The 16,010-nt window shown below is 38.4% G+C and overlaps 1 protein-coding gene across 2 annotated transcripts in view; it reads left to right on the forward strand.

Annotated features, from left to right (window-relative positions):
- Positions 1–10,402: 10,402 nt before the first annotated feature.
- Positions 10,403–16,010, forward strand: part of AKAP10 (A-kinase anchoring protein 10) — a 90,019-nt gene continuing 84,411 nt past the window's right edge. Inside the window, exon 1 of one of the 2 annotated variants that reach the window (XM_011359024.2) lies at positions 10,403–10,659. In XM_011359024.2, coding sequence (XP_011357326.1) covers positions 10,572–10,659 — 88 coding nt within the window. In that variant the 5' untranslated portion in view covers positions 10,403–10,571. The remainder of the gene's footprint in view (positions 10,660–16,010) is intronic. The other variant, XR_002780002.1, reaches the window with a different exon arrangement.

A 16,010-nucleotide genomic window follows, 5' to 3' on the forward strand; every position in this document is an offset into this window, starting at 1 on the left:
CTAAATACTGGGGCTGCCTACTCTATCCTGACCCTTCCCATTGGGCATGTCTCCAATACTGATTGCACAGTGACAAGAATAAAGGGCCAGCCTAAGGTAAGATAATTTACTCTTCCCCTTATTTGTGAGACTGCATCTAAGATTATAGCTCATTCCTTCCTACATGTTCCTAAGTGTCCCATCCCCATAATTGGTTAAGACTTATCTAAATTAAGAACCTCCATCTCTCTTCAGGTGGTGCCACACAAGTTTCAGTGCCCCCTGAAAATGGGATTCATTCACTGGCTCTTAGGACTCTCTTGGATACAAAGCTGCCTGTCCTTCCTAAGAAAATCAATACTCAGATGGCAGAGTCAGTAAAGAATGTTACTACTCCAGGGGAGACAATTAATACTGAGCCAATTAAAATAAAACTTATAAGACTTTTAATATCATAACTTGTGGCCCAGCATTTGGATTTTTGCAGCTTGAGCTTTGAAGCTGCTTACAAGGTATGACTTTGCCCTTTTGAGTTCTGAAACTGCCGGCAGATTGTATTCCCCTATGCCGATTGAACTGTTAGATAAATCATATTCCTTGCATTGTCAATAAATAACCCTCCCTGTACTATAATTGTGCGATCAAAAAACCTTTTTGTTCTATAAGTTTGGGCTGAAACAAGGATTGATAAAAGCTTAATCATATATTATCCATTGTTCTCATTTCACAATCTCACTTGCTTGACCATTGAGTCAGATGACCGTTGAAAGTCCAGTTGCCTTTACTTATCAGAAAACAAATGATGTAAGTTTATGGTCTTGTTTCCCCTAGCAACCCATCTCTTTGATTATCAGCTACTCATGACTTATGCCTTTAAAAACCTTACTCTATTCTGTGCCCCCCACCCATTTCAGAGTATATTATAGGTTCATACTAAGGCCTATATTCCCTGGTTTGCGAATCATTATCTGATTAAACTATTTAATTATCAGAAGGATTCTGAACTTTTGTTTATAGGAGGTAGGATCTTTAGGAGGTGATTAGGTCATTAGGGAGCCCTCAAGAGTGGAATTAGTGACCCAAGATTGCTCTCTCACACCATCTGCCTTAACGAGGGCACAGAGAGAAGACAGCCATTTATGAACCAGGAATCAAGCCCTCACCAGATATGAATCTGCCAACACCTTGGACTTCCCAGCCTCCACACCTATGACAAATACATGTTTGTTGTTTAAGTCACCAAGTCAATGGTGTTTTTGTTATAGCAGCCTGAACAGACTAAGACAAGCAGCATACAAAAGTATTGTTTGACTTATACAATTAAAAGAAGATCAAGCTCAGATATCAGAAAGCTGATGTCGCTTCCATGATAGAAAAATCATGATCTTTCATCAGTTTCCAAACCTGAGATTGTTCTAAGATCTAGACCTAACAATTGAAAGGGTGGCTAAATGTCTTTGAGGAAAAACCCCAAAATGCCACAACAAATATATATTGTAGATATTCTCCCAATCCTTTCTCTAAACAGGCCTTCAGTCATTTACCAGAATAATTGTCAACTGAGAAAAAGAGAACACTCAGATCCTTCAAGGGGTATTGGATTTAGGTTCTAAGCTGATACCAGGGGTTTAAAACATTATTGTGGTCTCCGGTTAAAGGGGGAGGGGGCAATTTGAAGATCCTGTGATTAAATAAAGTACTGGTCCCAAGTACATCTTAGCATGGTCTGATAGGTTTGAAGACTCACCTTGTGGTCATTTCTCCTTGATCTCATGGCCCCATGAGGCATAATCAGTATGGACTTTTCTAGCATTTGACAGAACCCTCACATTGGCTCCTTGACATGCTGAGTGAGAGTCATTAAATTAAAAAAAAAAAAAAAAGGAAAAAGCAAAAGAAAGGCCAACTGGAAGTTCCTGAAACTTACCCTAACCCTTGGCCAAGGTACTAAATCAAGAAACACTGTATCCTGGGTGGAATGATAGATTAGTGCCTCCCTCAAAGAGTTAAAGAATCAGTGGCCGTTTCCATTCTACTTTCTATTTCATTCATTGGCATATGACTCCTGCAAAATTCAGATAGATCATGATGGACGATGGTGGAATGCTATAAATTTAACCAAGATGTAGCCCTAATTTTTATTGCTATTCCAGCTTAATACAGCCTCTGACAATCGGTATGTAGATATTAATTTAGCAAATGCATTATTTTCAAACTCCATTGAGGAGGATCAAAAGAGGTTTGCTTTTGGGATGGAGAACTCATTTGGGATGGAGAACAGCACAAATTCAGTCTTGTCCAGTTCATGTTAACTCTAGTGCTCTCAGTGTATTATTCACAGTCCTCTAGAGAAACAGAAGAGAAAGAGAAAGAGAAAGGAAGGGAGAGAGAGGGAAAGGGAGATTGATTGATTATAGAGAATTGGCTCATGTGATTTTGGAAGCTGAGAAGTCTCACAATTTGCCATCTGCAAGCAGGAGAAATGCATAATTGACTCCGAGTCTGAAGTCCTGAGAACTGGTGATAGTGTAAATCTCGGACTGAGGGCCGAAGATGATATGTCTAAGCTCAAGCTGTGAGTCATAAAAATGGAGTGAGCTCCTCCTTCCTCCATCTTTTGTTTTATTCAGGCCCACAATGAATTAGATGATGCCCACCCACACTGGGAAGGGCAATCTACTTTGCTTCCTCCAGTAATTCAAATGCTTATCTCATCCAGAAACACTCTCACAGACACACCTGGAAATAATGTTTAATTATTATTAATTATGGGCACCTTGTGGCTGATCCAACTGACACATAAAATTAACCATCACACTATTAAAACAGTCTAAGCAACACTGTCTAATAGAAATATGTGAGTCATATATGTAATTTTAATAACCACACAAAAAAATGACAAAAAGCAACAAGTGAAATTGATAATATATATTTACTTAGCCCAATGTATCTAAAATATTATCATTTCAACATATAATCAACATAAAAATATTAATAAGATATTTTACATTATTTTTTCAAACCAAGTCTTTGGAATCAGGTGTGTATTTTACACCTAAAACACATCTTCATTTAATTACTCACACTTCCAATGCCAACTAGTTATGTGTAACTGGTGGCTACCATATTGGACAGTGCAGGTCTGAAGAATACTTCATTGTCTGGACATTCTGCAGAACACCACACTGGGGCACTATATTGATGACATCATGCTAATTAGATCTAGTAAGAATGAAATGGTATTCTGGATGCCCTGGTAAGACACACAGATGTCAGAAGGTGGGACATAACCCTTACAAAAATTCAGGAGTCTGCCATACTTGTGAAAATTTTAAACCTGTTGGATGTTTGTGTAGAAAAGAATTTAACCTTGCCCAAAGAGGTCTGGTCTTTGCCCTCAGCTACTGGGCAGTCATTTCTAGGCTCTTGGTTGTCATGGCTTATAAGAGTATTTATATTTTGACTGAGGGCCTTGGGCCAGCCATATACAATAGCAGCAATGTGATTTGGGGTGAGGAGTTTGGGTCATGCTGTATTAGTGTAACTTCTTGAGGGGCTGGAGACTGAGAGCAGCCACAAGGGCAATCAACTATGTGTATGTGGCAGAGCCCCAATAAAGATTTTGAACACCAAAGTTCTTGAGTAAGCTTCCCTAATTGGCAATACTCCATATATATCATTTATCAGTCCTAGGAAAATAACATTGTCCTAACTGCATGGGGAGAGGACAATTAGAAGCTGTATGCTTGGTACTTACCTGGATTCTGCCTTTCTTCTTTTGGCTGACTCCAATCTTTATCTTCTAGCTGTAATAAACTATAACCATGAGTTTAACAGATTTCAGTGAGTTTTGCAAAGTCCTTCTAAGAAATTATCAAACTTAAGGGTCGTTTTGCAATTGGTATCAGAAGTAAGGCTGATCTTGTGTGGACTGTGTCCCTTAACATTACTGTTGGTGATTTTCATGTTATTAAATATTTGTTTACATTTGTCCATATACTTGCCACTTTCTTTGTTCTTTATAACGGCCTCCTCAGATTTTCCAACTGATGCCACTTTCCTTCTGCCTGAAACAAATTCTTTAGACTGTTTTAGTGAACTCTGCTGGTGACATATTTTTTTGGTCTAAAAATGTCTTGTTTTGTTCATCTTTGAAATGTATTTTTGTTGGGTATAGGATTCCAGGTTGGTAGTTACTTTTTCCAGCACATATTAAAGATTTAATTTCACAGTGTTCTGGCTTCCACTGAAATTGTTGAAAAAGTCAGCTTTCTGCCTAATGAAATTCCTTTAAAGGTAATCTGTTTGCTCCCACCCCCAATTATTTTTAATATTTTTTTTGAGTCTCACAATTTTTTAACTTTATTTTGAAGTAATTTTAGATTTACAAAAAATTTGCAAAAATAGTTTAGAAAGTTCCTGTGTACAGTTCACTCAGCTTCTCCTAATGTTAGCATCTTTCGAAACCATAGTACCATTATCAATTAACATTGATACATTAATACTAATAAAACTACATGCCTTATTAGTATTTCATCAGTTTTCCCATTGATATAATTTATTCAATTATTTATTTATATCACTATGGACTCATGAATATTTATTTTATCCTATGGACCATAATTCACTATGGTCATTATTTATTTTGTTGTTTAAGCTTCACTGTGTTCATCCGTTAGTCAGGGATAATGACAACTGCTTACACAACTGTCATAAAGATTAAATGGTATTTAAAAATGTGAAAATATCCAGTCCAGAGTACCTAGTAAATAAATGCTAGCTCCTTTCCTTTCTTTCCTTTACAGAAAGGAAAGCCATGATAATTTGGAGGCAAAACCATTTTAAATAAGTGAAAATCTGAATTTAAAAATTGTCTTTTAATGTAATGCAGGTGTTCTACTCTAGGATATTTAAAGCAACAAGATTTTAGCTATCCCAGTGTTGCTTAGTGGCGATAATTTGGGATCTGCCTATAATGACTATATAAGATTGATTTTTTTCTCCAGGGATGACTTTGTTATTTATTTATTTATTTATTTATTTATTTATTTATTTATTTATTTATTATTATTTTTTAACATTTTATTTTTTCCCCTACCCCCGCTCTGGTAACCACTTGTCCATTATCCATGAGTCTCTGTTTGTCCTGTTCATTTGTTGCTTTATGTTTATATCCCACATATAAGTGATATCATGTGATTTTCAACCTTTTCAGTCTAGCTTATTTCACTTAGTATGATTATTTCAAGGTCCAACCATGTTGTTGCAAATGGCAGTATTTCATCTCTTCTTATGGCTGAGTAATATTCTATTGTATATATGCACCACAGCTTCTTTAGTAAGTCATCTATCGTAGGACATTTCAGTTGCTTCCATGTCCTGGCCACTGTGAATAATCCTGCTATGAACATCACTGTGCAAATATCTTTTGAGATATGAGTTTTCAAGTCTTTGGGGTAAACACCCAGTAGAAGGATTACTAGATCATATGGTAGATCAATTCTTAGTTTTTTGAGGAACCTCCACACTGTTTTCCATAGCGGCTGTACCAATAAGATTGATTTTTAATCAGCATGCCCGTGATTTGTATGAAAATAGGTGCTTGAGGATACTTGAAAACAGACTGTTTTCTTTAGTTCATTTCCCCAGAAATCTTGTTTATGTTCTAAAATTGCTTAACAAAACTATTTTCAGAAATAGTCTAAAGCATGTCTTAACCCTTTTCCTGTTTGCTCAGATATAACTTATAGATGATAGCCCTAAACTTACCCTCAAAGTTTGCATGAAATCTCTCTCTTTTATTATTATTTTCGCATTGCTCTAGCATATCAATAGTCTTTGGAAACAAATGATATCATTCTATTTATAGCATTCTGTTTTCAGTAGTTTGATCACTGAAAATGTCAAATTCTAGAAAATGCAGCATTCCTAAGCAAGCTACACTTTTTTTTTCTAAACAGGAAAAAGAAAGCATCACACCAGCAATTGCAGATATCATCATTCCTAACTCTAAATTAGTGAAATCATTGATTCATCTTTAATTCCCAAGGTTATGGTAGTGAATGGGCAAAATCCAAGTTTTGCTTCTCCAAAATTAATTTAAAATTAGGTTTTTAAAAGTTTCGGGCAATCTTTGCTTTTTTATTTCCTGAAGTTTTGTTATTAATAATCTATGTGTGGATTTCTTCTTATTTATTTTATTTGGGGTTCATAGTGACTCTTGAATTGGTGGGTTGATTTCTGCCATCAGTTCAGAAAATGGTCAACCATTAATTTTTCAAATACTTTCCTCTTCTACATTCATTCTCTCTTTTCTCCCATTCTGGGACTTCGATCAAATGTATTGTAAACCTTCTCACTATATTCTCCATGTCTCCTACCCTCACTACATGCTTCATTCTGGGTATTTTCTTTTGACCCGTCTTCAATTTCACAAATTCTCTTTAGTTATAACTCTGCTTACAAATCCATCTTAGCTTATAGTTTCAGTTCTAGAATTTCTAACTGCTTCTTTTTCATATCTACTTTGTTAGTTTTCATCGTCTCATTAGTTCTCTGCCCAAATTTCGAATTTCATCTTTTATCTCCTTGAACATAGTTAGCACAGTTATTTTAAAATCTATGTCCAATAATTCCACTATTAGGAGCTCTTGTCATTTCTATTTCTTGTCATTTCTCTTGGCTCTTTTTCCTAATATCTTATTTTCCTAATGTCTTATCTTGTTTCTATTTCTTGTCATTTCTCTTGGCTCTTTTTCTTAATATCTTATTTTCTTGTGCGCTTGATATCTGTGATTGTGTGCCAGACATTACATTTGAAAAATTGTTTGTGGAAATAATTTGAGAACTTGGATGATGTTATCTTATTCTAAGAGGATATTTTCATTTGCTTTTATAAGATACTTGGGGGTATCAGCAATCAAGATTTCCTTAATTAACCATTAGGGCTTCAAAATTTCCTGGGCCACCCAGATGACTTGAAGCTGGGTTGCAATCCCTGCAAGAGCTGGTTTACTTCTGGTGTAGTCTTTTCAGAATCCCAAACCAACTTTGTCCTTTAGTCTGTGAGGCTGTCAAAAGCATTGCTCTTTTTAGCTTCTCAATCTTTTTCATGAACAGTGAGTTCTTCCAGTACAAGTGGCCCCAAATGCAGTACTTACTTTGCTAGATTTTTTTTTTCTTCTCTATCTTCACCCGGAAATCCTTTATTATCTTTTTATTGCCCCAGTGTCTTTTAATGATTTGTTCATGTTTTTAAGTTTTTCCGAGGCAGAGCCACAATTTTTAAAAAATTAATTAATTAATTGTTTAATAGCGACATTGGTTAATGAAATCCAATAAGTTTCAACTGCACACTTTAACAGTAAGGCATATATATATATTTATACTGTGTGTTCACCTTCCGGGCCACAATTTTTTAGAGATGACTTTTATAAAGCTATCGATGCAAATGATTTTGAAAATGTAAAATATTGAGTTAAGAGTTAGTCTTTGTTTAGACAGTTAAAATGAGAACTTTAAGATATTAATACGTATTCCGGCTCTTGTCATAAATCTGAGTTTGTTTTTGTCTGTTTTCTAAAAAGAGACAAGTAGCTTTCTTCTCCTGTATTATCAAAAGATTTATTTGAATAGTTTCCTTGAGGTTATGAATGTTGATATAGAAAACTACATGTTAGAATGTTTGTTGTAGAACCATATTAGATTTGTAAACAGTGTTCGTCATAAGAGATTAATTTTATTTACTGGCTTTGTGATAATTGACTTGCTGATTCTACCTCACTGATTTGTAACTGATACAACTGGTATAAAAAGACTGTGATGATTCCCTTAAAATTAAGAGTATAATTAAAGGAACTCCTGGTAAAATTTATTTTTACATGTAAATTAAAGTGACTCTAACAAATTAACTTGGAACTGCAATGCAGAGTATCAGTCTACCACATTAAGTATTCAGGCTAATGAAATAGTCTTGCTTATTTTTATATTTTTGTTTTATTTTAATTTTATTCATATATGGGTCATCAAATTTCAAAAGATTAAATGACAATACTCTTAAAGCTTCTTTAAGCATATAAACATTTTAATGGGTTATGATTAGAGGGCATTTGCACTGTTAGATATCACTTTATACTTGCCCAATAAACAGATACCCTATACTGTGACACTGGATAAATGAGTATTAGCTGGAGGAGGAAGGAAAGATAGGCAATATGGTATAAGCAAATGGCTTTCGAGTCAGACTGACAGTGATTGAAATCCTGTCTTTATCCCTTACTACCTTCGTGATCCTGGGTAAATTAGTTTGAGCCTCAGAGTCATCATCTGAAAACTGGGGATAATGATGGTAGCCATCTCACAGGGCCTTTCTGAGGGGAGAAGGTAAAGAATTAAGTGAGGTTGAGATTATAAAGCACTTAATACATTCAGAGCACATACAAGTATTTAATAAATAAATAAATATGGCTATTATTACCTGACTGAGAAGTATTCAGCAACCTGGGGGAATAAAGGCAGCTCTGGAATTTCTGCTAGGAGGGGCTCAAGAGCAGCAATCACAATGGAAGTTAGGGTAGGACACTGCTTTTACACTGATTCTATGCTTACTTCAAGAGAATGAGGAAAAAATTGAGGAGATACTGAGAAACTACAAGGCTCCTCCCATATCCTGATGCTCCTATCCCAGAGATATTCAGGGGATTTCTTTCACTCTCCCCTCCCATCCCAAACAACTAATCACTCAACAAATACAAAACAGCTGCTGCCAAAGGATTGGCCTCCTGGAAGAGAACCAGAGAAGGGTGGTGCACTTCCTTGCTAAGAGTGTAAACGTCTTGTGCTTACACTAGATTCCACTTCTTCCTGTATACAGACTCTGTGGAGAAATCTCACTTAGCACCCCAGCCCTGCTCCTCCCTGGCTTCAGCCAATCTCCACTTTGGGAGAAAGGTGGGGTGGGGTGGGGTGGGGTGGGGTGGAGTGAGGGCGGGGCATGATCCGTGGTTCAGCAAAGTAGATCCTCCGGAGCACATCCTCTGGGACTTTTCTGACTTCCAGGACCGCTACTTACTCAGACCCCTCTGCAGCCTCTACTGAGGCCTGAAGGACACAGATAGACATCCATTCTCAGCACCAGCTCTGGTTGAGGATACACTGGGGCATGGAGAGCCTCAACCAGTCTCTCTTGCTCCTGTGGGGACACTCTCCTTAACCAGGGAGACCTTGGGCTTGACCTTGGGCTCTGGAGGCTCACTCTCTAGGTTTGAAATTCAGGCTTCACCTTTAGTTAGTTTGTGACCTTGGGCAGGTTATTTTTGTGTGTCTAGTTTTCTCCATACCAAGACGGGCTCCAAGGACTATTATTAATCTAGTGGGTTTAGCATAGTGCCTGCGCATAGCATTCTCAATAAATATCAACTGTGATTACCTAATAGGCCCCAAACTAAAATAGACTAATCTATTAACTTGCTTTGGTCAAAAGACCCCGGGTTCTAGTTATAGTCTCAATATCGACACACTGATCTTGGACAAGTTGCCTCTTCTCTCTGGATCGCAGTTTCCTTATCAGTCAAATGATGGACTTAATAGATTTTTAAAATACAGTCAACACTTATCGAGTTGCTATCTTCTAGGCCTCTTCTCTGCAAAACTTCAAGGTTATAATTATTACCCAGTCCCTGATCACACTCACGGGGTGGTGAGGGGCACTTAAAGTGGGGAGGCTTGTTCAACTCTGCTTTAGGGGTAGTCATCAGATTCACGGGAGAATGGCACTTGAACAAGATTTCAAGAATGATTCACTGGAGTTTGCCTGGTAAATACTGGCGAGGTTTTTGTTTTGTCCTTTTCAAATTGCTGAAAATAAGACCACTCCTTTTTTATTGCCGAGGTCATTAATCGAGGGAGTCAGCCGAGTAACAGCAGGGTATGCCGCCTAGTTCGCAACCCGGGACCGCCTAGAACACGCGCGCCAGGGAGCCGGAGGAGGGTTCTGCTCTCCTGGGAGAGAGCAGGGAAAGGCAGTGCACGGTAAAGCTACTCTAGTCAGCCAGAGCCTTTTAACCTATCTCGAATGAGAAGTAGGGGGGTGCTAAGCTGTAACGTGGGGTCGTTAGCTCGGCCTTCTAGAAGGACATGCTCTGAAAGGTGCCCACAGCCAGGCGTCTAGTCCTGAGGCGCCGCGCCATCCCAGTTCCAGGGTTTCTCGCTTCAGGAGGGTTAGTCTTGCAGGAACTGGGCCTGCACCAGTCACCAGAAAGCTGAGGCCGATGACCTCTGCGAGCTAAGAGCATTTAAGTTCGGTGGAAGAGGCGCCAGCAGAACACGCGCAGGGCCACGCGGGAAGCGCGGGAGCCGGCGCGTGTCCCCGCACCCATCAAAGGAGGCGGGGAGGGGGCGGGGCCGGCGGCGCGGCCTCCCGTGAAGCCCCGCGCGAGGAAGGACCGGAACTCTGGGCGGGCGGCTTGTTGATAATATGGCGGCGGGAGCTCTCTGGGCATCAGGAGGAGGCGGTGGGGCCCACACCCGGAAGGGTCTCTTTTCGGGCTAGTGCGGCGAACGCTGCGGACCCGGAAGTCCGGGCCAGTTGCTGAATGAAGGGAGCCGGGCCCTCCCCGCGACAGTCCCCCCGCGCCCTCCGCCCCGACCCGGGCCCCGCCATGTCCTTCTTCCGGCGGAAAGGTAGCAGAGGGGGCCCCTGCGGGGAGCCTGGCCGGGCCTCAAGGGCGGCGGTGGGGATCGTAGGCCTACAAAGGCTTCCTCCTGGGCGGTGGCGAGGCTCTAGGCCTCCGTGCAGACGCCCCCTAAGTGCTTCGCTCTACTCCGGGACTCTGCAGGGAGGGAGAAGGTGGCCTCTGCGTGCGAGGTCAGAGGGGAATCGTCCTCTGGTCCAAAAGTGTTTGCAGAAACATATACAAACCTGATACCTGTTTGGGTGTGTGTGTGCGTGTGTGTGTGTACACTGTGGATCAAGAAAAATGAAATTCCTTTAGTACCGTGTTGTAGAAGTCTGACTTTTAAGAATATTGACGATTTTATCTAAAAGCAACACGTGAAAAAATTGTTTTCTTCAACTAGTGCTCTTTTCCAGTTTCTCCTTTTTTGGGGTAAGGGGAGGTTCTACTGTTTCTAACATAACATTGCTAAAAGTTTCCTAATGAAGAATACTTTTTGTGATGACTTAGTAAGTTACTAACCACTTAGTACTAACTACTGGAACACTAACTTTATAAACAAATTAGTTATATTTCTGATTTTCAATTTCAATAATAGCTGCCCAGTTTTTAAGTAGAAGCAGCCTGATTGTGTGTGTGTGTGTACTGGATTGGTGCATTTCATTAAAATACATATCCAAAGTGAACAGCTGTCTTTTGACATGATGGTGGTTCTTGTATCAATTTTTGCTGGTTCAGAGAAAATGTACCAGACGAAAAAAACTGGTTTTGAAAAAACACTAATCATAGACTCGAGCTCACATGACAGCTCTGCCATCTGTTAACCTGGGGGACAGAAAAGTGTAACTGTCTTTGCTCTCCTCTCTCGACTAAGCATTAGATAATTCCTAAAGACTCCATTCAGCTCTTTAAAGAATTTCTTTAAAGTACATACAAAGTTTGGTGAATGAATGAAACTGGTAAAAGTGATAAAGGAAGTAAGGTACTTTTGTGTAGTCAATAACTCTAATTTATTTAACAGTTTTGAAGTGGTTAGGTGTTTTTGTCTTTTTTTTTTTTAAACAAGAAAAAAAAGTGCCCTGTGTATGTTGAGACACATTACATGTTGCACAATAGACTGTTGTCTCTATTTATTCAACAGATGTTTTTGAATGTCTACTGTTTGCCAGGCACTGTGCTAGGTCCTCAGTGTAGAGCACTGGGCAAGTCCTTGTACCCACGGAGTTTATTGTGTGCTGGAGTAGACAATAAAACAATCAAAATCTGTCTCCCTCCCTTCCTCTCTCTCTCTCTCTCTCTCTCCATATTGAATAAAGTGTTATGAAAGAGATAACTTGACCGAGGAAACATTTAGATTAAATGTTAGAGAAAGGCCTGAGAAAGTGACCTTGAAACTTAGAGCTGAGGGATCAGCAGGGATAACATGTAGAGGCCAGAGAAGAGCATTCTAGGCACAGAAGAGCATGTTCAAAGGTGGTGAGGCAAGAATTTGGTGCCCTTCAGAAAGGAAAGATGGCCATGTGACTCAGGCTTAGAGAGGTGGACGAGGATCAGATGATTCAGAGCTTTTTAGGCTATGGTAAGATTTTATTCCAGCTGCAGAGACAATATTAAACATTTTTAATAAGTGATTTTTGTCTTATTTGATTATTTTAAAAGATCATTCTTGATGTTTTATGGAGACTGGATGTGACAAGAGTAGAAGCTGGAGATGGTCTTATTTAGGGATCCCAACCAGTCTTTACCATTTTAAAATACCACCTGTATGCATCTCCAGCTTGGATCGTCCGTGCTGAATCCAGACTGGTATATCCAACTGTCAGTCCACTTTATACTTCTTACCTAATAGTTATCTAATAAATAGGCTATTTAATAGATAAATATTTAACTTACTATATTTAAAACAACTCCAGATTTAGTCATCAGTTTTTCTCATTTCAATAAATTGCATTTCTGACCTTTTAATTGCTCAAGCTAAAACTTTAGTACATTCTTGAACCTCTCTTTCACTCTTACTCTATATCTGATCCACTAGCAAATCTGTTAGGTCTATCCCAGAGTATATCCAAATCCAACCACTTCTCACCGTCCCATACCTTAACATCCTGGTCTGTGCAGTCAACCCTATTTAGATTAGATGATTAAAGAAGTCCTCTTTAATTCCAGCCTCAGCTTAAATGTCAAGAGGAAGCTGGTTTTATGAAAATCAAGGAAGCAGCATTATTTTGCTATTAGCCTTCAATTTGGTTTCTCCTCCATTTTTGACCCCTGTATTTTCAAAATACCTTTGTTCACTTCCTCCAGTGGCTTCTTACACGTGGCCCTCCATAACCTAGGTCATAAAAAATGCATGTAATTTGTTACCTAGCAGTTCCATTCCTAGATATTTATCCTAGAGAAATTCTTACATATATACATAGAAAGACATGTACTAGAATATTCACATCAATGTTTGTGATAGTGAAAACTAGAAAATGAAACCTAAATGTTAACAGGAAAATGGGTATATAAAAGTAGGTATATTTAAAAGAATTAAGCAACTAAAATGAACTAAAGCTACATGAAAACTAGAATTGTATTAATATAGACAAATGTTGAATTATTGAATGAATATGAGCATGCCTCAAAGATATTGAATGACTACAAGTATGAGATACAAGCATGCCTCAGATATTGTGGGTTCAGTTCTAGACCACTGCAATAAAACAAACATAATAAAGTGAGTCACGAATTTTTTGTTTCCTGGTGCATATTAAAGTTATGTTTACATTATATTATAGATCGTGAGTATGCAGTAGCATTATGTCTAAATTTATATACCTTAATTAAAAGATTTATTGCTAAAAAATGCTATCCATCATCTGAGTGAGTCATAATCTTTTTGCTGGTGGTGGGTCTTACCTCTATGTTGATGGCTGCTGACTGATCAGCATGGTGGTTGCCAAAGGTTGAAGTGGCCATGGCAGTTTCTTAAATAAGACAATACTAAATTTGCTGTATTGATTGACTCTTCTATTTATGAAAGATTTTTCTATAGCATGCAGTGCTGTTTGATGAAATTTTACCCACAGTAGAACTTTCAAAATTGGAGTCAGTCTTGAAACCCTGCTGCTGCTTTATCAATTAAGTTTATGTGATAATCTAAATCTTTTATTGTCATCTCAGAATCTTCACAGCATCTTCAAACCACTTTCTTTGTTTATCCATAAGAATCAATTCCTCATCTTTTAAATTACTGTCATGAGATTGCACATCTTCAGGCTCCACTTCTAATTATTGTTCTTTTGGTATTTTCACCACATGTGCAGTTACTCTGTTGAAGTCTTGACTCTCAAAGTCATCCATGAGAATTGGTCTCAACTTCTTCCAAGCTCCTGTTAATGTTAATATTTTGACCTCTTTTCATGAATCTTGAATGTTCTTAATGGTATCTAGAATGGTCAGTCATTTCCAGAGATTTTTAATTTACTTTGTCCAGATCCATCAGCGGAATCGCTATCTGTGGCAGTTATAGCCTTATGAAATATATGTCTTAAATAATAAGACTTGAAAGTTGAAATTACTTCTTGATCCACAAGCTGCAGAATGGACGTTGTTTTAGCAGGCATGAAAAGAACGCTAATCTTATTGTACATCTCCCTCAGAGCTCTTGGATGACCAGGTACATTGTCAATGAGCAGTAATAGTTTGAAAGGAATTGTTTTTCCTGTGCAATAGATCTCAGCAGTGGGCTTAAAATATTAGGTAAACCATGTTGTAAACAGATAGGCTGTCATCAGGTTTTGTTGTTCCATTAATAGAGCACAGATAGAGTAGATTTAGTATAATTCTTAAGGACTCTAGGATTTTTAGAATGGTGAACGAGCATTAGCTTTAATTTAAAAGTCACTATTTGCATTAGCTCCTAACAAGTGAAGTCAGCCCATCCTTTGAAATTTTAAACCAGACATTACCTAGCTTTGAAAGTCCCACATTGCATGTTCTTTCAGTATAAGGCTGTTTAGTCTACACTGAAAATATGTTGTTTAGTGTAGCCATGTTCATTAATTATCTTAGCTAGATCTTCTGGATAACTTGCTGCAGTTTCTGCATCAGCACTTGCTGCTTCACTTGTTCTTTTATGTTATGGAGACAGCTTCTTTCCTTAAACCTCATGAACCAACCTTTGCTAGCATCCAGTGTTTCTTCTGCAGCTTCCTTACCTCTCTCAGCCTTCATAGAATTGAAGAGAGGTAGGGCCTTGCTCTGGATTAAGCTTTGGCTTAAGGGAATTTTGTGGTTGGTTTGATCTTATCCAGACCACTGTAACTTTCTCCATATCAGCAATAAGGCTGTTGCGCTTTCTTATCATTTACATGTTCCTTTACATTCACAACTTTGCTGTTTGGTGCAAAAGACTTAAGCCTTCTACCCATCTTGGCTTTGACATGCTTTCCTCACTAAGCTCAACCATTGCTAGCTTTTGATTTAAAGTGGCAGATATGCATACTACTCTTCCTTTCACTTGAACACTTAGAGGCCATTGTAGGGTTATTTATTGGCCTAATTTCAATAGGGAAGCTTGAGGAGAGAGGGAGAGAGACGAGAATGGCCAGTTGGTGGAGTAGTCAGAACACAAAATATTTATCGATTAAGTTCATCGTCTTAAATGGGAACTATTCGTGATGTCCCAAAACAATTATAATAGTAACATCAAAGATGACTGATCACAGATCGCCATAGGAAACATAATGAAAACATATGAAATATTACTGGAATTATCAAAACGTGTCACAGAGACACAAAGTGAGCAAAAGCTTTTGGAAAAACGGTGCCTGTAGACTTGGCTGAGTGCAGGGCCATCACAGACCTTCAGTTTGTAAAAAACTCAGTATCTGCAAAGTGCAGGAAAGTGCATTGCAATTAAAAAGGTATGCCATTGCCATTTATGTAATTTTTAAAGATGTGCAGAGTAATTTGTTTTACCTTTTTATACGTTCATATGTAGCAATAGTCTAAAACATGCATAGCTATAAACACATCTAATTTGGCATGGTATTTATCACTGGGAGGAGAAGAAGAGCATTGAGATCAGGTAGTGATTAGTATGAACCTTTAACTATATGTATAACGGGGAAATAAGGCAAACTGCTAATATTTGGTAAAGTCGGGCTGTGTGTGTACTTGCATGTTTGAAATATTGAATAGGAGATATGACTGGTAAGATGGGAATACATTGAGGGTGGCAAAGTGAAACTGTGGAAGTATTTTGGTGGTAGAATCAGTTGGTCTTAGAAGTGGTTTGGGTGTGGGAGGTAAGGGAGAGACAGTGTTAAGGATGACTCCCAGACTTTTGGCCTGAGAAACTGGTAGGTGATG

The sequence above is a fragment of the Pteropus vampyrus genome, unplaced genomic scaffold (genome assembly GCF_000151845.1).
Source record: "Pteropus vampyrus isolate Shadow unplaced genomic scaffold, Pvam_2.0 Scaffold44, whole genome shotgun sequence".
Taxonomy (NCBI): Eukaryota; Metazoa; Chordata; class Mammalia; order Chiroptera; family Pteropodidae; genus Pteropus; species Pteropus vampyrus.